This window comes from Myodes glareolus, chromosome 12, assembly GCF_982192425.1.
Source record: "Myodes glareolus chromosome 12, mMyoGla1.1, whole genome shotgun sequence".
NCBI classification, from domain to species: domain Eukaryota; kingdom Metazoa; phylum Chordata; class Mammalia; order Rodentia; family Cricetidae; genus Myodes; species Myodes glareolus.
Genome location: NC_142037.1, coordinates 2351614 through 2369399, shown reverse-complemented (window position 1 = coordinate 2369399; position 17786 = coordinate 2351614). Strand labels below are relative to the sequence as shown.

At 43.1% G+C, this 17786-nt stretch overlaps 1 protein-coding gene across 6 annotated transcripts in view; it reads right to left on the bottom strand.

Annotated features, from left to right (window-relative positions):
• The window catches only part of Chd8 (chromodomain helicase DNA binding protein 8), a 64686-nt gene extending 49310 nt beyond the window's left edge, over nucleotides 1–15376 (bottom strand). For 3 of the 6 annotated variants that reach the window (XM_048435670.3, XM_085698406.2, XM_048435674.3), the window contains exon 1: nucleotides 15283–15376. Coding sequence is in view for 1 of the 6 variants with exons in the window: in XM_085698407.2 (XP_085554533.2) it covers nucleotides 582–686 (105 nt within the window). In the remaining 5 variants the exon portion in view is untranslated. Of the gene's footprint in view, nucleotides 1–268; nucleotides 293–581; nucleotides 702–15282 lie in introns of those variants that run through there. The other 3 variants (XM_085698407.2, XM_048435671.3, XM_048435673.3) reach the window with 3 other exon arrangements.
• Nucleotides 15377–17786: the final 2410 nt, after the last annotated feature.

The window sequence follows — 17786 nt, the reverse complement described above, 5'->3', positions numbered from 1 at the left end:
TTCTAATCACTGTAGGAAAAAGCATACCCAAATTAAGGGTGTAGACATTTGGGGGCAAATATGGCTGGTAACAGGGAGCAAGCACCTCGTTAAAAACTGGGAAAGCTAAATAGCCAACCATGAAACCTAAAAGCATGTATTTTTCAGAGACCAAGAGGGAAACTGTAGAAATTAATGTTATTCATTCGGGGAAAGGGAAGGAAGTAGAATTGATGGAGAGGTAAACGCTACTGAAAGTGGGGGTGGGAAGGGGGGTCGGGTACATTACCTGCTCTTACTGCCGGGGTTGGTGCCAGTAAGGCCCATACGGCAGAGGCAGGCACAGGCACGGGCGGGAGACTTCAGGCCAACTAGATCCCCCAAATGGAGTTGAAGAACATGCACTTAAGCGAGGGAGCGATCGGGGGCACCCTCCGAGGTGGGGATGGTCAAGATGGGAAGATGCGGGGGGTGGGGGTGGGGGTGTGATGCCTGGGGAAGAAGCAACGTTAGGACGCAGGCTGCAGGTTGAGAGGCCTAGCAAGCCCCGAAGGAGAAAAGGCCCTGCACCTCACCCCGATGGGAGGCAAAGGTGGCTTTACCTGCGGTGGCCGTGGGGCCGGTTCGCTTCTCGCTGTCTCTCCAGCACCAGTTCCCCTCCTTCTGCGCAACCTAACTTGATGCGCTTGCCCGCCCCACACTTCCATTGGCCGAATTGCACTGCCACTCAAACAAAGGCGCAGAGACGCAAAACAGCGCAAGGGCGGGACTAGAGGCAGCTCCCTTCTCCCGCAGGTTAGGTTGAGAGCGCACAGCGAGGCCTATCCGGTTTCTAGGGCCGAGACCAAGCCTGCAGCTTGCTTGAAAACGAAGGTGCAAAGAGCGCAATCCTAAGGGTTGATTCTTAGTACTCACACCGCTCGCACACCCGAGTGGAGCTCTGGGAAGGTGTTCTGCACTAGGCCAGCTCCGCCTCCCTCTGGAACCCCTGCCTTCCGGCAGCCCTGTCACTCCCTCCTACTCCCCACCACAAGGTGCCCAGGCGATACCAGAAGGCAGTACAGTTGCTGGGCACGCAGCCTTTGCTCTTCTCTTCCAAGATAAAACACTCTGTGCTATACCCAAGGAACTGGCTTGCATGCTTGACACTTCTGCTTCCACAAAGTTAGCTCAGGTGCTTCTTCTAACAATTCTGTGACCCGGTGCCCTCCAAAATACACACCCAGTCCTACCCCCAGGCTCTTTCTCTCCAAACAGTCAGTTTGACTTTGCTGTCACGGCGCTGTCCATCCCAGGGTCCCGAGCAGTCTAGGAGAAAGATCAACTTGAACTTAGTTAGACCTCCTACTTTTAAAGACCCCAGTGTTACCTACCACTAGACAGGCCAGGAACGCCCAGTTAGGCTGTAGTAGCATTTAGGGTGGCTCTGAACCTCCATATTTAGCATCCAATTAACTGCCAAGTCCTACTGACACTACGGCAATGTATTAGAACAGATTTCTGAACCCGCACTGCGCTATGGTTGTAACTCGACCACTTTGAATTAGATGAGAAAACCGAGCCGCTGAAGAATCCAACTAAAAAACTAAGTAGCAAAGTCAGGACTTGTAACTCTGCTGCATTCTCGCAAGTCTCCTAAAAGATCTTTCTCCCTCCTGATCCCATCCCGCTACCTTAATTATCTTTTCTTTTATTGTTGTTTTGTTTTGTTTTTCGAGACTCTGTAGCTTTTTGGAGCTGTTCTAGAACTAGTTCTGTAGACAAGGCTGGCCTCGAACTTAAAGATCCACCTATCTCTACTTCCCGTGTGCTGGTATTAAAGGCATGCCCCAACACTGCCTGGCCTAATTTTCTAATACACAATCTGACCAAGCAAACGTCATGCTTCAGACTTTCAAAGACATTCTGTGAGCCTTGTAACTGTGTGGGGCATGTCTGCAATCCTAGCACTTAGGAGACTAAGGTAGATATAGTAGCGCACCTTGCCCTTTTTGTACTAGTTCCCATTGTTATTCGACGCAAACACTTACAGTTAGTCAAAAAGTCATTACTATTGCTATGTTTTCTCATATGGGTCTAGTCAACACTGCTGCATTCAAATTGTATACTACCCTTCATTTGCTGTGTCAAAATCTTATGTTCTAAGATCTACATTTCTTCATTCACTACCTCAATTCTTGTCTGAGACAAGGTCTCACAGTACATGATCTAGATTGCCTTGGAACTCACTATGTAGCCCAAGCTTGCCACAAATTCATGGTGATGCTCCTGCCTCAGCCTCCCCAGTGCTGGAATTACAGCCATGATTTCAGGATCACCATGCCCAGTTATCTAAACATTTACTGAGTAGACAGTATACTACTAAGTAACTACATAATATTAGGAGTCCAAAAAAAAATAACCCATTACCCACCAGGCATGATGGTGCATGCCTGTAATCCTAGCACTTGAAGGGGGGTGGGGGGGACAGGAGTATCAGGCACTCAGGGCCAGTTTGAGTTAAGACCCTGTTTAAACAAAAACAACAAAAAACAAGATAGAGGGAGGGAGATGAGAGAGGGACTGTGAAAGAGAGATAATCACTACTTCTATTAGATGCCTGTATAAGTGGGAAAAGGTAGATAGTAGGCACTATGATAATAACAAATGGGCAAGTATAAACAGTTACAAGATGGTAACACAAGGTGGTAACAAACCAGCAGGGCTCACTACAGAGAGAAAGAAGGTAAAATTAATTTAGGAGGAAAAGATACAAGGAAGTAGCTTATTAAATTATAGGAGATAGGTTAAGGTGGACTACACGAAAAGAACAACCAAGCAGCAGAGATAGCAAGAAGGAAGGCAAAAACAAAAGCATGCAAATGAAAAGAGTATGTGACACCGAATTCTCTGTCCAATCCTACCAACACACCACAGGAAACTGAACAGAAGAAAGCTGAAGGGCAGGCAAGGGTCAGACTTCAGAGAGCCATTATCTGCAGAAAAGGAATGGCTAGAGCAGAACTAACCTTAGTTACCTAACTTGCTTTGAGGACTGGAAGAGCAGGAGTGCTATGAGTCCAGCAAAGAGGTAGATACCAAAGATTTACTAACGTGCTTTTTTCTGTCCAGCAATCAAAGGCATATACTATGAGATACTTATCCATGAGACCTTGAACGGGAAGTTCTATCCGCAGAGCCACACTGTTCAGTTGTGACTCTGGTCTCTGTGGACATACCTATCTTGCTTTCAGATCATCTTTTAAACCTTAATTTTGTGAGCCACTTAATAATCTTCCAATAAATTCCCCTTCTGCATCCTACCTAACAAGATAATTAAGGTTTGAACTATAGCCATGTGATTCAAAATATGACAGGAGGAAGGAACAGGGCCCAGAAACATGTGAGACAAAAATCAGTAGAATATGGAACTTAGTTATACTGAATGAGTTGTTTATAGCATATTAAATTGTGACATTCAATAAACTGGCTGTAAAAAATGCAGTTTGTTGATAGATTTAGAGAGTCCTCATAACTAGGTGGTTGATTTAAAACATAACCCTGACTGGCCTGAACTCACAGAAATCCACCTGCCTCTGCCTTGGGAATTACAACAGTGGATCAGGGATTTACCACACTTGGCCTAGGTCCCTTTTAAACAAAGTATATATATATATTTTTTTTTTAAACAAAGTATATATATACTTTTAAAAAACAAAATATATATATATACTTTTAAAAAAGTATATATATATATACTTTTTAAACAAAGTATATATATATATATATATATATATATATATCTCCAAGATGGAAAGAGAAATTTTGATTTCTCAAAATTTAGAAATGTAGAGTTGTATATAAAATCTCTACTTTCAAGTGTTGATAACTAATTTAATATTATGCAGACTAAACAAAATAGTTAGCTGGAGGCCAAATGCAGTTTGAATACTTCTATTCAAGAGCTAGCTAATAAAAGAGGATGTTAGGCTGGGTGGGGCTGGCACAGGCAGGCAGAGTTCTAGGCCACCCTGGTCTTCAAAGTGAGTTCCTGGACAGCCAGGGCTAAGCAGTGAAACCCTGTCTCGAAAAACAAACAAACACAAAAACAAACAAAGTGGGGGGACATTATAGTTTAAGGAACAGAATGAGCTATGACAACTTAAACAGAAAGGAACTAGAGATGAAGGGAGCAAGCATAATGTCACAGAAGCAAGGAGAGTAAAGATTTGAAGGATGAAGATCAGCCAATCGTATCAAAGGAAAAATATCCATGAAGGGGACAGAGAGAGGGCTCAGGAGTTAAGAGCACTTGCTGCTCCAGCAGAGAGTTCGGGTTCAGTTCCCAGCATCCATATGGTAGCTCACAACTACCCATTTTAGTTCTAGGGGATCCAATGCCTTTTTCTGGCCCCTGAAGGTACCAGGCACACATGTGATCGCAGAAAACCACCCTCTCCTTACACATCTTCCTCCTGGCTTCAAGGCCCCATGGTCAGGTTCTCACTTTGCCTCTACAGCCATTCCTCTCTTCTCTCTGCTCTGTCAAACCTTGGATCCTGAGTTTTACTCAGGCTCCCAGCTCTTTCCTTTCTTCTCAAGGATGTCAATTGGAACGCACAGCCTCAACTGCTAGTCTTTCGTTTCTTCACCGAATGATCCGCATGCCCTCACCTCTTTCATTTCTACCTCTGCACCTACTGCTCTAGCTAACAGCTTACTCAACATTCTTTCTTGGTGCCTCTCCAGTCACCCACCACTAAACACAACCGCCTTCCAGAAACCTAAAACAAAACAGCCTTTTCTTTACCTCCTACACCCAACATTTAAAAACCCCATCTTCTAAATGACCCTCAAATGTATCACCTACTTCTGCTCTACTGGTTCTGGTTACCACTGGACCACTGTACTTGTCTTGTAACTGATTCTTCTCTTGTCTAAGTAATCCTTTCCTTCTCCTTTCTCTCTGCTCCCATCAACTTCACATGGTATCAAGGAGGAATTAATAACCTAGGAACTGCTCTACTATTAAACTATACCCAACCTTAATTTTTCTTAATAAGCTGAAACACTTATCTTGAGGAAATTGAGGCAAAGAGAGATCATTAATTTGTCCACTATCCTACAGCCAGTAAAATAGCAGTACCAGATTCAAATGTAGGCAATGTAACTTCAACTACCATACTGTATCTACTGTGTCCTAAGGTACATACTCCTATTATAAATTCTCTTAGCCAGGCATGGTAGGTAGTTCATGGCTATTATCCTAGCACTCAGGAAGTAGGCAGATGATCATTTATGAGTCAAAGGCCAGCCTGCACCACAAGCAGAGTTCCAGACAAATCGGGGTTACAGAGGAAGACCCTATCTTAAAAACCAAAAACAAACTAATAATCAATAAAATCTCTCTTAATAATCAATACTTTCTTCTTTTTAGTGGAGACTAGATAAACAATTGTATACCTTTTGATGTCTTTCCTTCCTTGTTAGAATGTAAGCAGAGACTATTTATAACCTGTCTTGGTGGTAATGGGCATTCAATGTACTTTTGCTGAAGAATGTACACTAAACCTCCAGTCAAAGGTGTGCATGAGTGAGGCTTAAAGAGCGATGACCCACATGTCCTCATTGCTCAATGTCTTCCCTTACTAGACAGACAACACAAGAGAGGGGAAAGGCTTCCCTTCAGGAACATTCAGGAAAGGCATCATAATCCAAAATCACCTTCACTTCTCAGGACCAGTTGCAGGCACAGCCTTACACAGAGCAAAAGAAGCCATAAGACTAGAGAGATAGCCCAGCAGTAAAGAGCACTGCTCTCTTCTGGAGACACCATGTTTAATTCTCAGCACATACATGACAGTCCGCAACCATTTGTAACTGTAGTCCCAGGAGATCCAACACTCTTTTCTGGCCTTCATAGGTACTGAACAAATAAGCAGAGCAGATATACATGCAGGCAAACCCGTACACATAAAATTAAAAACAAGGGGGCATACATACAGACAAAAGACTTTCCACAGCATGTATCACTATCGGCAGAAGTGAAGTTTTAGTGATCCTTTTATATTTAGAATGAGGACTCCTCGTCTACGGCCATACCACCCTGAACGCTCCCAATCTCGTCTGATCTGGGACGCTAAGCAGGGTCAGGCCTGGTTAGTACTTGGATGGGAGAATGATGACTCCTCAGTGGTGATAATTTAAGATGGTGGCAAAAAGCAAATGTTAACAGTATATACACCCACAGGACTTAAAAATAGGGTCTGGACTCCTTTTTTTTTTTTTTTTTTCAAGACAGTTTCTCTGTAGCTTTTGGAGCCTGCTTTGGAACTCGCTCTGTAGACCAGGCAGGCCTCGGACTCACAGAGATCCTCCTGCCTCTGCCTCCCAAGTGCTGGGATTAAAGGCGTGCACCACCACCATCCAGCCTGGACTCTTTTTTTAAGTCAGCCTCATTGTAGATTTTTTTTTTTTAACTACAGGTAAAACTCTAGAGTTTTGGTCTAAATCTGAAGAGAGAAAATAAGAGTGTAATCTTTAAGTCTTTAAGGATCTTTGCCCTTAAACTCAGGCTGAATCTGAAGCCATACCTCATCACTGGCTCATGGTCAGAGAAGGTAAAACTAATGTGCTGAGGACAGGTCTGATGCTCAGTGGGAAAAGGAGATTGTCACTCAAGAGGAAAATGTTGAGTTCAAGTCCTGGAGCACATGTGCAGGAGGAGAGAACCGACGGCTCAGACACCAGACACACGCCTACCACACGTACACGATAGAAACACAGAATGATGATGACAAATAAAATCCCCAACAAAAGCAACTATGACGGAGTTCCAGAGAAGTCTAACCTGAGCAGGACAGCTACTGCTGCTGCTACCTCTGGGTGTGTAAATAACCACTACACCACTCAGCTAACAGCCCCCGTCTCCACCTCCATGCAGCTTTCTCTATTTTAAGTAAGCCACTTTTCATACATTGTTGAGTGAAAAATGTAAATGTTTCCTTAATCAACTACATGCTATAAAGCTAATAGCCCATGCATTCAAAGCAATCCTAAAGAGTAAAAGATAATATGTAATGTTTGACACAGAGTAGGCAAATGAAGAGGAATTTATTCCTTAGCCAATATTTTATAACCGTGCCACTAAAAGTCTATCTAACACAAAATTTCTCGTGAGAGACTGAGCAAAGCTGGTCTGCTAAGCAGGAAGATGGGAAACTGCAATCAGGGCCAAGGAGCTAAGGGACCTGGCATTAACATGCAGAGAGAGCACACAGCCCTCAATAGACCTAAGTTAGTGTGTGTATCCAGGGCGATGCTGAGTAATCCAACTCACCACCACGTCCGCAGGAGTATCTCAGCATCTATCACACGGGACGTGCTTGTGTAATTCGCACTTCCCTGACCGAGTGGGCTTTCCCTCGCTAGCTCAGGCTCAGCTCCAGCAGACTTAGCCTCCGCCAACTTTCATGAGAGAAATAAGGAAATGACCAAAACCTGTACAGATATTTAAATGCCTCATTTTAAAAACAACAAAAAAACCAAAAACTCCTCTAGCCAGGAAAGGGGAAAAAAAGAATCACTAAATTCTCATGGAACAATATACTTACAAATACTTATGGTCTTTCCCCAAAGATGTCTTCAACTCACTCTCAAAATATGTAGTAGAATTTAAAAAAAAAAAAAAAAAGGCAGGCAGGAAATCCCTAAGGTTTCTATAATGACCATAAGGGACAATTCCAAAAATCCTGCAGGATTCACAAGTGTTCAGGAGCTTGACTGCCTTCTCAAATGAATTTAAGAATTCAGTTGCATGAGGCTGGAAAGCCCAGTGGTTAAGAGCACTTGCTGCTCTTGCAAAGGACCTCCTGGTTTTGGTTTCCAGTACCCACAGGGAAAGACGCTCACAACCATCTGTAACTCCAGTTCCAGGGGATCCTTTAGCCTCCTTGTGTACCAGGCATACACATGGTGCACATACATACATGCTATTCAATACACATATTTTGAGACGGTGTTTCTCTGTGTATTACTGGCTGTCCTGGACTCGCTCTGTAGACCAGGCTGGCCTCGAACTCATAGAGATCCGCCTGCCTCTGCCTCCCAAGTGCTGGTGTGAAAGGTGTGCACCACCACTTCCAGCTACATAATCTTTTTATTTCTAATTCAATTACCGTGGCTGAGGGAGACGTCCAATAGTAAAGTAAGTAAATGCCTTACTATATAACCTTTCTCGGAAAGTTATTGACCTGACACCATAGGTTGTAAACTCAACATGGTGGTTCAAGTGCATAATCCCCGCAGTCAGGAGCTGAGACAGGAAGACTGCTAAAAAGTCCAAGACAGGGCAGGAGAGAGGGTTCAGTGGTTAAGAGCACTTGCTGTTCTTACAGAGGACCTGGATTTGATTTCTAGCACCCACACACTGGGCAGCTCACGGCCACCAGTAACTCCAGTTCCAGGGGATCTGATGCCCAATTCTGGTCTTCACAGGCATCTGAATGAAAGTGGTGCACATAGACTTAAGGCACACACATTACAGTGAAAAAACCGTTAAAAAAAAAATCTAAGCCAGTCTATGGTAGTTAGTGGTTCCAGGCCAACCTGGGTTCGAGTAAGATCCTGTCTCAAAATGTGTGTGTGTGTGTGTGTGTGTGTGTGTGTGTGTGTGTGTGTGTGTGTCGGGTTTTGTGTACTGAGATAGCTCAGTAGCTAAAAAGACTTGCAGCAGATCAAGAGGTCCACAGTTCAGGTCTAGCACCCACCTAACAAGCCAGACCTTCTGGAAAGGCCTGTGATTGTAGTGCTAGCTCTGTGGTGGCACAAGCCTTAAATCTCAGCACTCGGGTGATAGAAGCAGGTAGATTCTTTGTGAGTTCAAGGCCAGCTTGGTCTACATCGTGAGTAAAAGGACAGCCAGCACAATGCAGAGAGACTCTGTCTCAAAACCAACCGAATAATGATAAAAATAAAAACGCTAAAAAATTAAAGTTTTAAAAAAGAACCTATAGAGTCTCAGAACAAAAGGTCATTATGGAATTATTTTACTAGACTGTTGGGGAATTAGGAAAAGTTTATCACTATCACATTTTAGGTGCTGACATATGGAGAGGGTACAATCCTAGAAATTTCTGCCAAGTAATTTCGGTAGAATGCTACTGGACTATCATTTCAAAATAAAGTAAGGTTATATACTACAAATTTCTCTGGAGATAAGCAGAAGAAATAAAACCAGGGATATTTTATTCTTTCAAGAATAAAAAGAACTTAATAATTATGCATACTAATAAATAATTATTTTTGGCAATCTTTTCAAATAAATTAGTGAGACCATACAATGATAACTAGAATTTGAAGAAGATAGAATTCTGTCTTGTTTAGTGCTCAGAATATACTCTTGGATCTATTCCTGCTGAAGACGATTATGATGCGATTATCCATGCAAGATTCATTGCTATCTATATCTACCAACTTTTTTGATTTTTTTTTTTTTTGGCGGTATTATAGACAGGACTCAGGGCCTGTATATACTAGGCAAGTGTTACATCCACAGCCCCTTCTATTGGACCTTTGATAAATGTATAACATACAGTTAGTGAACACAATTTAAATGTTTCAGTTTTTAAAAAGACTCTTGCTATAATCCAAAAGCAAAATATAAGACTATTTAAGTTGAACATTTTGCTTCATGTGGCACTAAACAATCCAGGAAACCCCACTGAAGGACAGAAAGTAATGGACAATAAGAAAAAAGCAAGAAGTCGGGTGGTGGCGGCACACACCATTAATCTCAGCACTCAGGAGACAGAGGCATGTGGATCTTTGTGAGTTCAAGGCCAGCCTGGTCTATAGAGTGAGATCCAGGACAGCCAGAGATACACAGAGAAATCCTGTCTCAAAATACCAAAAAAACAAGCAAACAAACAAACAAACAAAAAACACAACAACAACCCTCAAAAAAAGAAAAAAAGAAAAGAAAAACGCTGGGGCTGGGTGTGGTGGCACAGACCTGCTCTGTCAGCATCTAGGGACATTTAGGAAGATGGATTAGAAGTTCAAAGCCAGTCTCTGGCATATAGCAGATTTCAAGGGCTCAAAACAAAACAAAAACAAACAAACAAACAAACAAACAAAAAATCAAACAACAAAAACCAAAGCAACCCCTACCAAAGTTAAGATCCTACTACTCCTTAAAGGAGAGTTATGGGCATTAATGAAAGAGGAAGAATCAGTCTTGTCTAAAAACAAGCTCCCCATAGTTAAGCCACCCCAGAAGGTCGGTCCTAAGTCCAGATACATGCAAGCAACACTGGACGGACTCGGCAGGTTTTATGTGTGCAGGTGCACACGCGTGCGTGCGCGCACACACACACACACACACACACACACACACACTAATAATTAAAGAGGTGAATAATGTGAGGAATCAGGGGGCATGGGAGGAACTGGAAGGGAAAGAAGGATGGAAATTATATAAACATAGCATTCTTGAATGAAATTATCAAAGAAACAAAATTAAAAGAGAGAAAGAGAAAAATTACCTACAGAATAGTTTATCCTGGGAATTTAACCCATAGCTTTGTATATGCTTGGCAAGTGTGCTACCAAATTATATCCTTCATATCTTACAATGAAAAACTTAAAATATAAAATACAGCAACAAAACACAAAAAGAGTGAAATTTGAGCCAGGAGATGGTGGTGCACACCTTTAATCCCAGTACTCGGGAGGGCAGAGGCAGGTAGATCTATCTCTGTGAGTTTGAGGCCAGTCTGGTCTACAAGAGTGAGTTCCAGGACAGAGAAACCCTGCTTGAAAAAACCAAAAAAAGGGAGTGAAATTTGACTTCATAAACACACATAAAACAAAACAGTGAGGACAATGTCTGGAAAGCAGCAAACAGTGAGATAAGCACTTTAGGGACTAGAAAACAGCTGCAGTTGTAACAAAAACACAGCTGGCTGGGTGCAGGAGCGACAGCTCAGAGGTCGAGAGCACTGGCTGCTCTTCCACAGGTCCTGAGTTCAATCCCAGCAACCACATGGTGTCTCGCAATCATCCATAATGAGATCTGGTGCCCTCTTCTAGCATGCAGGTATATATGCAGACAGAACACTGTACACATAATAAATAAATCTTAAGAAAAAATACAGCTGTCATGTAGGTACTGGACATCCAGCAAATCACAGGATCAATGTATTAAGATAAAAAGTTAAGTGAACAAAACCCTAATAAGAAAACCATCAATGCTACAAAATTCACTCTAGGGAAGAGATAAAGCTTAAGTGTGTGACACAGGAAACATCAGCACCTACCGATGAATCAAAAGCCAAAGAAAGATAGTGAAAGCCAGAATGGCCACAGAAGTGTTGGAGGAAGTCATTCCGAGACCTGAGATCTCAGAGTCGAGATCTAAAAGGCAAGCAGAGAAGCAGAGTGATTTCTACTGGTGGCCTACAGGATTCAGGGAAAGACGCCTTTAGTTTTCCTCCCAAGTATTAGGCTGAATATGAGCTCAGAAAATAGATTTCAGGGCTGGGAATAAATAATTTCACAAAACCATTTAACATTCATATGAATGTTGTAGTTCTTCCAGGAATAAAAGTATTAAGTCTTACTATTTTAGTAATCTTCAGTCACAGTACTGCTTACAGAAATTCTCTTTTCTGCAGGGCGGTGGTGGCACATACCTTTAGTCCCAGCACTCAGGAGGCAGAGGCAGGCGGATCTCTGTGAGTTCGAGGCCAGCCTGGTCAACAAGAGCTAGTTCCAGGACAGGCTCCAAAGCTTCAGAGAAACCCTGTCTTGAAAAACCAAAATTAATTAATTAATTAATTAAAAAATTTTCTTCTTCCTTTTTTTTTTTCTTTGTGTGTGTGTAAGGGGGCAGGTGAGACAAGGTTTCTCTGTGTAGCCTTGGCTGTTCTGGAACTCACTCTATAGATCAGTCTGGCCGGGAACTCACAGAGATCCAACTGTTTCTGCCTCCTGAAAGGAGGATTAAAGGCGTGTGCCACCACCAACCAGTTAGTAATTGTTTTTTCAGAGGCGACATATATAAAGGTTTCCTTCAAAGGATACCCTTAGCATCCTCTTACAGAATCTGCTGTCTCATATAAAATGTTACTTTTACCACAAAATTAGGCCCAGATGGGTACAATGCCCTATCATCTAAGAGTCCTACAAAAAAGGTTGTTCTAGGATATTAGATTCATGTTTCCTGGTAATACAAAATCAGCTCAGCAGATATATTCTCCATCCACATCTAAAAGGATGTGGCCAGTTTGATGGGGACTGGAGAGATGGCTCAGAGGTTAAGAGCACTGCCTGCTCTTCTAGAAGGCCTGGGTTCAACTCCCAGGACCCCCGTGGTAACTCACAACTGTCTATAGCTCCGGTTCCAACAGACCTGGCACTCTCACACGGACAAAGCCCATAAAATAAAATAAATAATTTAAAAAAAAAAAGGATGTGGCCAGTTTCAGAATTGAAAAAAATCAAAAGACCAGATGCACATGACAGATCAAACACAGAGAAGATTTGAACTATTCAAGAACCTATACAGGGCTGGAGAGATGGCTCAGCGGTTAAGAGCATTACTTGCTCTTCCAAAGGCCCTGAGTTCAATTCCCAGCAATCACATGGTAGCTCACAACCATCTGTAATGAGGCCTGGTGCCCTCTTCAGGCATGCACAAATAAATAAATAAATTTTTTTTAAAAAAAAAAAAGAACCTGGGATGTATATACATCCCAGCTTGCCCCCACCACAGGCCTCCTGTACACACACACACACACTCCTCTTGACCAGCATCTTTGACTTACTAGGTATTAAGTAGAATTATACTGCATTTTTTACCAAAATTTTTATTATTTTTTTAAAGATTGGAATAACTATAAAAATTTTTTAAGTAGTGTTTCCCACTTTCAAGATTTTGGTAGTAGTGAATTTGTATAATACAAGAACTTTGGGAGGTAGAGGCAGAAGGATCAAGACTTAAGGTCATTCTCCACAAACAGTGAACTGAATGCCAACCTGGGCTATATGAGACCGTTTCAAAAATCAAAATAGACCTGGTGGTGGTGGTGCATGCCTTTAATCCAAGCACTCAGGAGGCAGAGGCAGGCGAATCTCTCTGAGTTCAAGGCCAGTCTGGTCTATAGAGTGAGTTCTAGGACAGACAGGGATACACACAGAGAAACCCTGTCTTGAAAAATAAAAATGGGTTGAAGAAACGGCTCAAAGGTTAAAAGCACTGACTGTTCTTCCAGAAGTCCTGAGTTCAATTCCCAGAAACCACACGGTAGCTCACAACCATCTGTAATGAGATTTGATGCCCTCTTCTGGCCTGCAGGTGTATATGTAATAAGAACAAACAACATAAATAGTTTCTAGCTGACACAAAGCTACTGGAAAATAAAATAAAATAAACCAAACAGGAGTTGTTGCTAAATCACTTATCTCAGAGCTCCCCCAGGAATGCAAGCATTACTCCAAGGAAAAACTTAAAAAAAAAAGGTTGCGCACTCTTGTGAAACCAGTTGGGTGACAATAAAAAGCAATTTCTAGGCAGAAGATAGTCTGCAATTAAGAAGACAATATCAGGATGTGGAGATATAGTTCAGTGCTTAAGAGCACTGACTGCTTTCCTAGTGGACCCGGATCCCATTCCCAGCACCCACATGGCAGCTCACAACTGTCTGTACTCCAGTTCCAGAAGATCCAACACCCTCACACAGATATACATGATGGCACACCACACACACAAACACACACACAAAAAAAAAAAACCACGAAAAAAACAAATCAAAACAACAACAAAATACAATAGGGCTGGAGAGATGGCTCAGAGGTTAAGAGAACTGACTGCTATTCCAGAGGTCCTGAGTTCAATTCCCAGCAACCACATGACACACACCCATCTATAATGGGATCTGGTGTTCAGAACACTATATACATAATAAATAAATTTAAAAAAATAAAAATAATAAATTATAAAAGAGTTGTCAATTACATAGTCAATAAAAATTATTTTTAAAAAAATGCTGGGCGGTGGTGGCGCACGCCTTTAATTCCAGCACTAGGAAGGAAGAGGTAGACGGATCTCTTTGAGTTCGAGGCCAGCCTGGTCCATAAGAGCTAGTTCCAGAACACGTTCTCGAAAAACCAATAAATAAATAAATAAATATTAGAGAGAGAGAGAGAGAGAGAGAGAGAGAGAGAGAGAGAGAGAGAGAGAGAGAGGAGAGGTGCACACCTTTAATCCTAGCACTGGGAAGGCAGAAGCAATAGGATCGTTGTGAGTTCAAGGTCAGCCTGGTCTACAAAATGAGTTCCAGGACAGTCAAAAATCCTGTTTCAAAGCAGGGGGGCGCAGAGGACCATCCAAATCACAAGTTCACTTTCCAGTGCCCGATGTGATCTCCGCTGACACTAGGATAAGCCAGTAAGAGAGTCTCTTGAGTTCACAAACTCAGAAGAGAGATGAGATGACAGGATACTGCGAACACTGACAGAGCAGTTTCTCACTTGTGTCTGAGATGCCCCATTATGTCTAGCCTTTAAAAGAAAATTGCGTAGTGTTTAACAGTCACTTTGCTCACTCAACTGCAAAGACTGGTCCCTACATACCTCTTCTAGGAAGCCTTTACCGACTACCCCTTAAAGAGGAGCTGCTGCGTATGCAAAGCTGCAGCAAACGGCAGGCAGTTTTGGAGACACCAGAGACAGGTAAATAAAATAAAACAACTGCATACGCTCAGAGACAGAGGGAGGGGACCTCTCTCAGTGAAGAGTTTACATAATGTGTCAAAACCTGCAGACCTGTCAAAAAAGACAAGACTTGAGCGGGTTCCCCATCATCTCTACTTTGCAACAGCCCCACAGTAATCGGGTACATAACAAACAAATCTACGCACGCTCACCCTAGGCTTTTCTACCCACGTCTACTAAAACACAGAAAAGACGGGAGAGAAAATAAAAACAACCAAACAAAATAAAACCCTAGCCTCACACTTCTGAGTCCAAAGTATGGAGTAACCAAGCCGAGCAGGGGACTTTTTCTTCCCGTGAAGGAGGAAGGAGAGCAAGGTAGCTGCCTCGAATGTGCGCCTCGCCCAGCAGAGCAATGACAAGCTCCAAACTGCACGATGGCCCCAGCAGCTTCCTCGCGGCCCGTCCCAGCGCGTCCCCGGCGCCGGCCTCTCACAAAGGAGCATCCCCGCATGCGATCGCTCACAAGTGCGCCCGCGTGGGTGCGAGCGAGGACGCGTGACCCCACCCACTGCCGGCTCGGTGGAGGCGCGCGTGCCGCAGGCTTACCTGAGCCGGTCCCGCAGCCAGCTTCCTTCCCCGGCCGAATTGCGAGCCGCCGTCCGGGAGAACAACGCGCCTTCCGGCGGAGCACGGCCAGCCCTCGCTGCAGGCAAGCTTGCTAGGCCTCCACGGGGGCCAGCCCACCGTCCTCCGCCCACCAATGGGAGGGCCGGAACGGGCCGCCATCCAGGAAGTCTCCGACGGCTGGGCGGGCCCGAGGCTGAGAAGGGTGCGTAGGCATCCGCAGATTTGCCTGATTGGAAATACAAGTCCCCGGCGGGCTGGCAGCAGCGGCTTCTGACCCCAGCTGCTGGAGGTACCCCAAACCCGGACCGCACCTGCTGCCTGTCTCAGGAGGACGTCTAGGGTTGGCTGGCTCCGTGAACATCTACTACTACTTAAAGGAATCTGTTGGTCCCTTTGGGTCCTGCCCCAACGTACTCTCCCTTCACATACTCATGACACCTATTGGTCAGGGTGACGGACTCTAGGATTAACGTGGAAAACGTGATTGGAAGCAAGCCCTACTATCCTCTCACTTAGATGTAGAAATGATGCTTTTTTATCATTAAAGTCAACAAAATCAAGTTTTTCGAATGACCTATCTGTGACCAGTTCTTGGGGTGATCCCTTATAAACAGGATTATCTACACAGATTACAATTTACATAGCCATTCTACAAGCTTATCTATGCATCTAATAAAGATTTTCCAGTATTGGTTTTTAAGACAGGGTCTCAATGTTGGCCCTGGCTGGTCTGGAACTCGCTATGGAGCCCAGGCTGGCCTCAAAACCAGAGACCAGACTTCCTCTTGCTTCTGAGTACTAGAATTTAAGACCTGTGTCACCATACCCCAAGTCCCCTGTTCTGATTTTAGCAACCCAAAATACTAAGTCATTTAGTAATAATAGGCGCGAGGAATTTCACTTAAAAAACAAAAGACCTGGGCTGAAGCGATGGCTCGGTGATTAAGAGCACTGGCTGCTCTTCCAGAGGTCCTGAGTTCAATTCCCAGCAACCACATGGTGGCTCACAGCCTTCTATAATGAGATCTGGTGCCCTCCTCTGGTTGGCGGGCATACATGGAGGCAGAATGTTGTATACATAATAAATAAATTAATCTTAAAAATAATAGGTTTAAAAAAACAAAACAAAAGAAAAACAAAAGACCAGCCGGGAGGTGGTGGTGCAAGTCTTTAATCCTAACACTTGGGAGGCAGAAGCAGGCAGATCTCAGTGAGTTCGAGGCCAGCCAGGACTGTTACACAGAGAAACCCTGTCTCAAAAAACAAAACAAAACAAAACAAAACAAAAAACCAGAAACAAAAAACAAAAACAAAAGACCTAAACCAGGCAGTGGTGGCATTCGCCTTTAATCCCAACACTTGGGAGGCAGAGGCAGACTGATCTCTGTGAGTTAGAGAGGCCAGTCTGGTTTACAAAGTGAGTTCTAAGCTTCAAAGAGAAACCCTGTCTCAAAGAAACAAAACAACCAGCACCAACATCTAAAGGACCTTAAAAAAGTTTACCAATAGTTCCAAACTATTCAAGAATACACACAGTGCAAATAAGTCCTAGAAGAGGGACCATCAACAGGGTCATTTATACTGGAAAGAAGCAAAATTTCATCATAGGTCAAACTGAACTGAGAAAGGTGTTCCTGTATTTTCTAGAGTTCTGTCAACTACATTTTCACACTAGTTTTGGGGTTTGTTTGTTTAAATACCAGTATTGGAAAGTGTCAGAGTGCTGGAGCTGCATGGCAAGACCTACAAAACTTGCTCTTAAAATATTTTTATTATATTTGTAATTATGTGTATATGTACATGCATAAGCGCTGATGTTGGCAGAAAGCAGAGGTGTGGGATCCCCTTGGAGCTGGAGTTACAAGGGGCTATGCAGGACATGGAACTGAACTCTGCTCCTTTGAAGGAGCAGTACATGCTCAACAGCTCAGCCATCTCTCTAGTCTTTCAAAAATCTTTAAAATACATTTCTTTTCAAGAGTCATGGATGGAGTCTTTTCAGTTATTAAGGAAATTTTCCAAACAGTAGCATAATTGCATGGGCATAGAGTTAAGAAATCATGTCAAGCTGGGTGGTGGCGCAGGCCTTTAATCCCAGCACTGGGAAGCAGAGGCAGGAAGATCTCTGTGAGTTGAAGCCAGCCTGGTCTATAAAGTTCTAGGACAGCCAAGACTACACAGAGAAACCCTGACTCGAAAACCAAAAACAAAACAAAACCCAAAAAATCATGTAATATTTTATGAGAAAATAAGAGTTGATCACTAATTGACCTTGTATACTGAATATCTCTTTGTCAAATTCTTTCCTAGCTCTAAATACCACTTTATAAATTTGAAGTATTAGGATTTATGAGAACAATGTCTTCTGTAAATAGTGTTTGTGCAAATGCAAAGAGGTATAACCTCAATTATTAATGGTTTCTATAATAAGAGGCTATCACCATTCTAGCTATTTTCTGGTACAGAATACAAGACCTACCAAC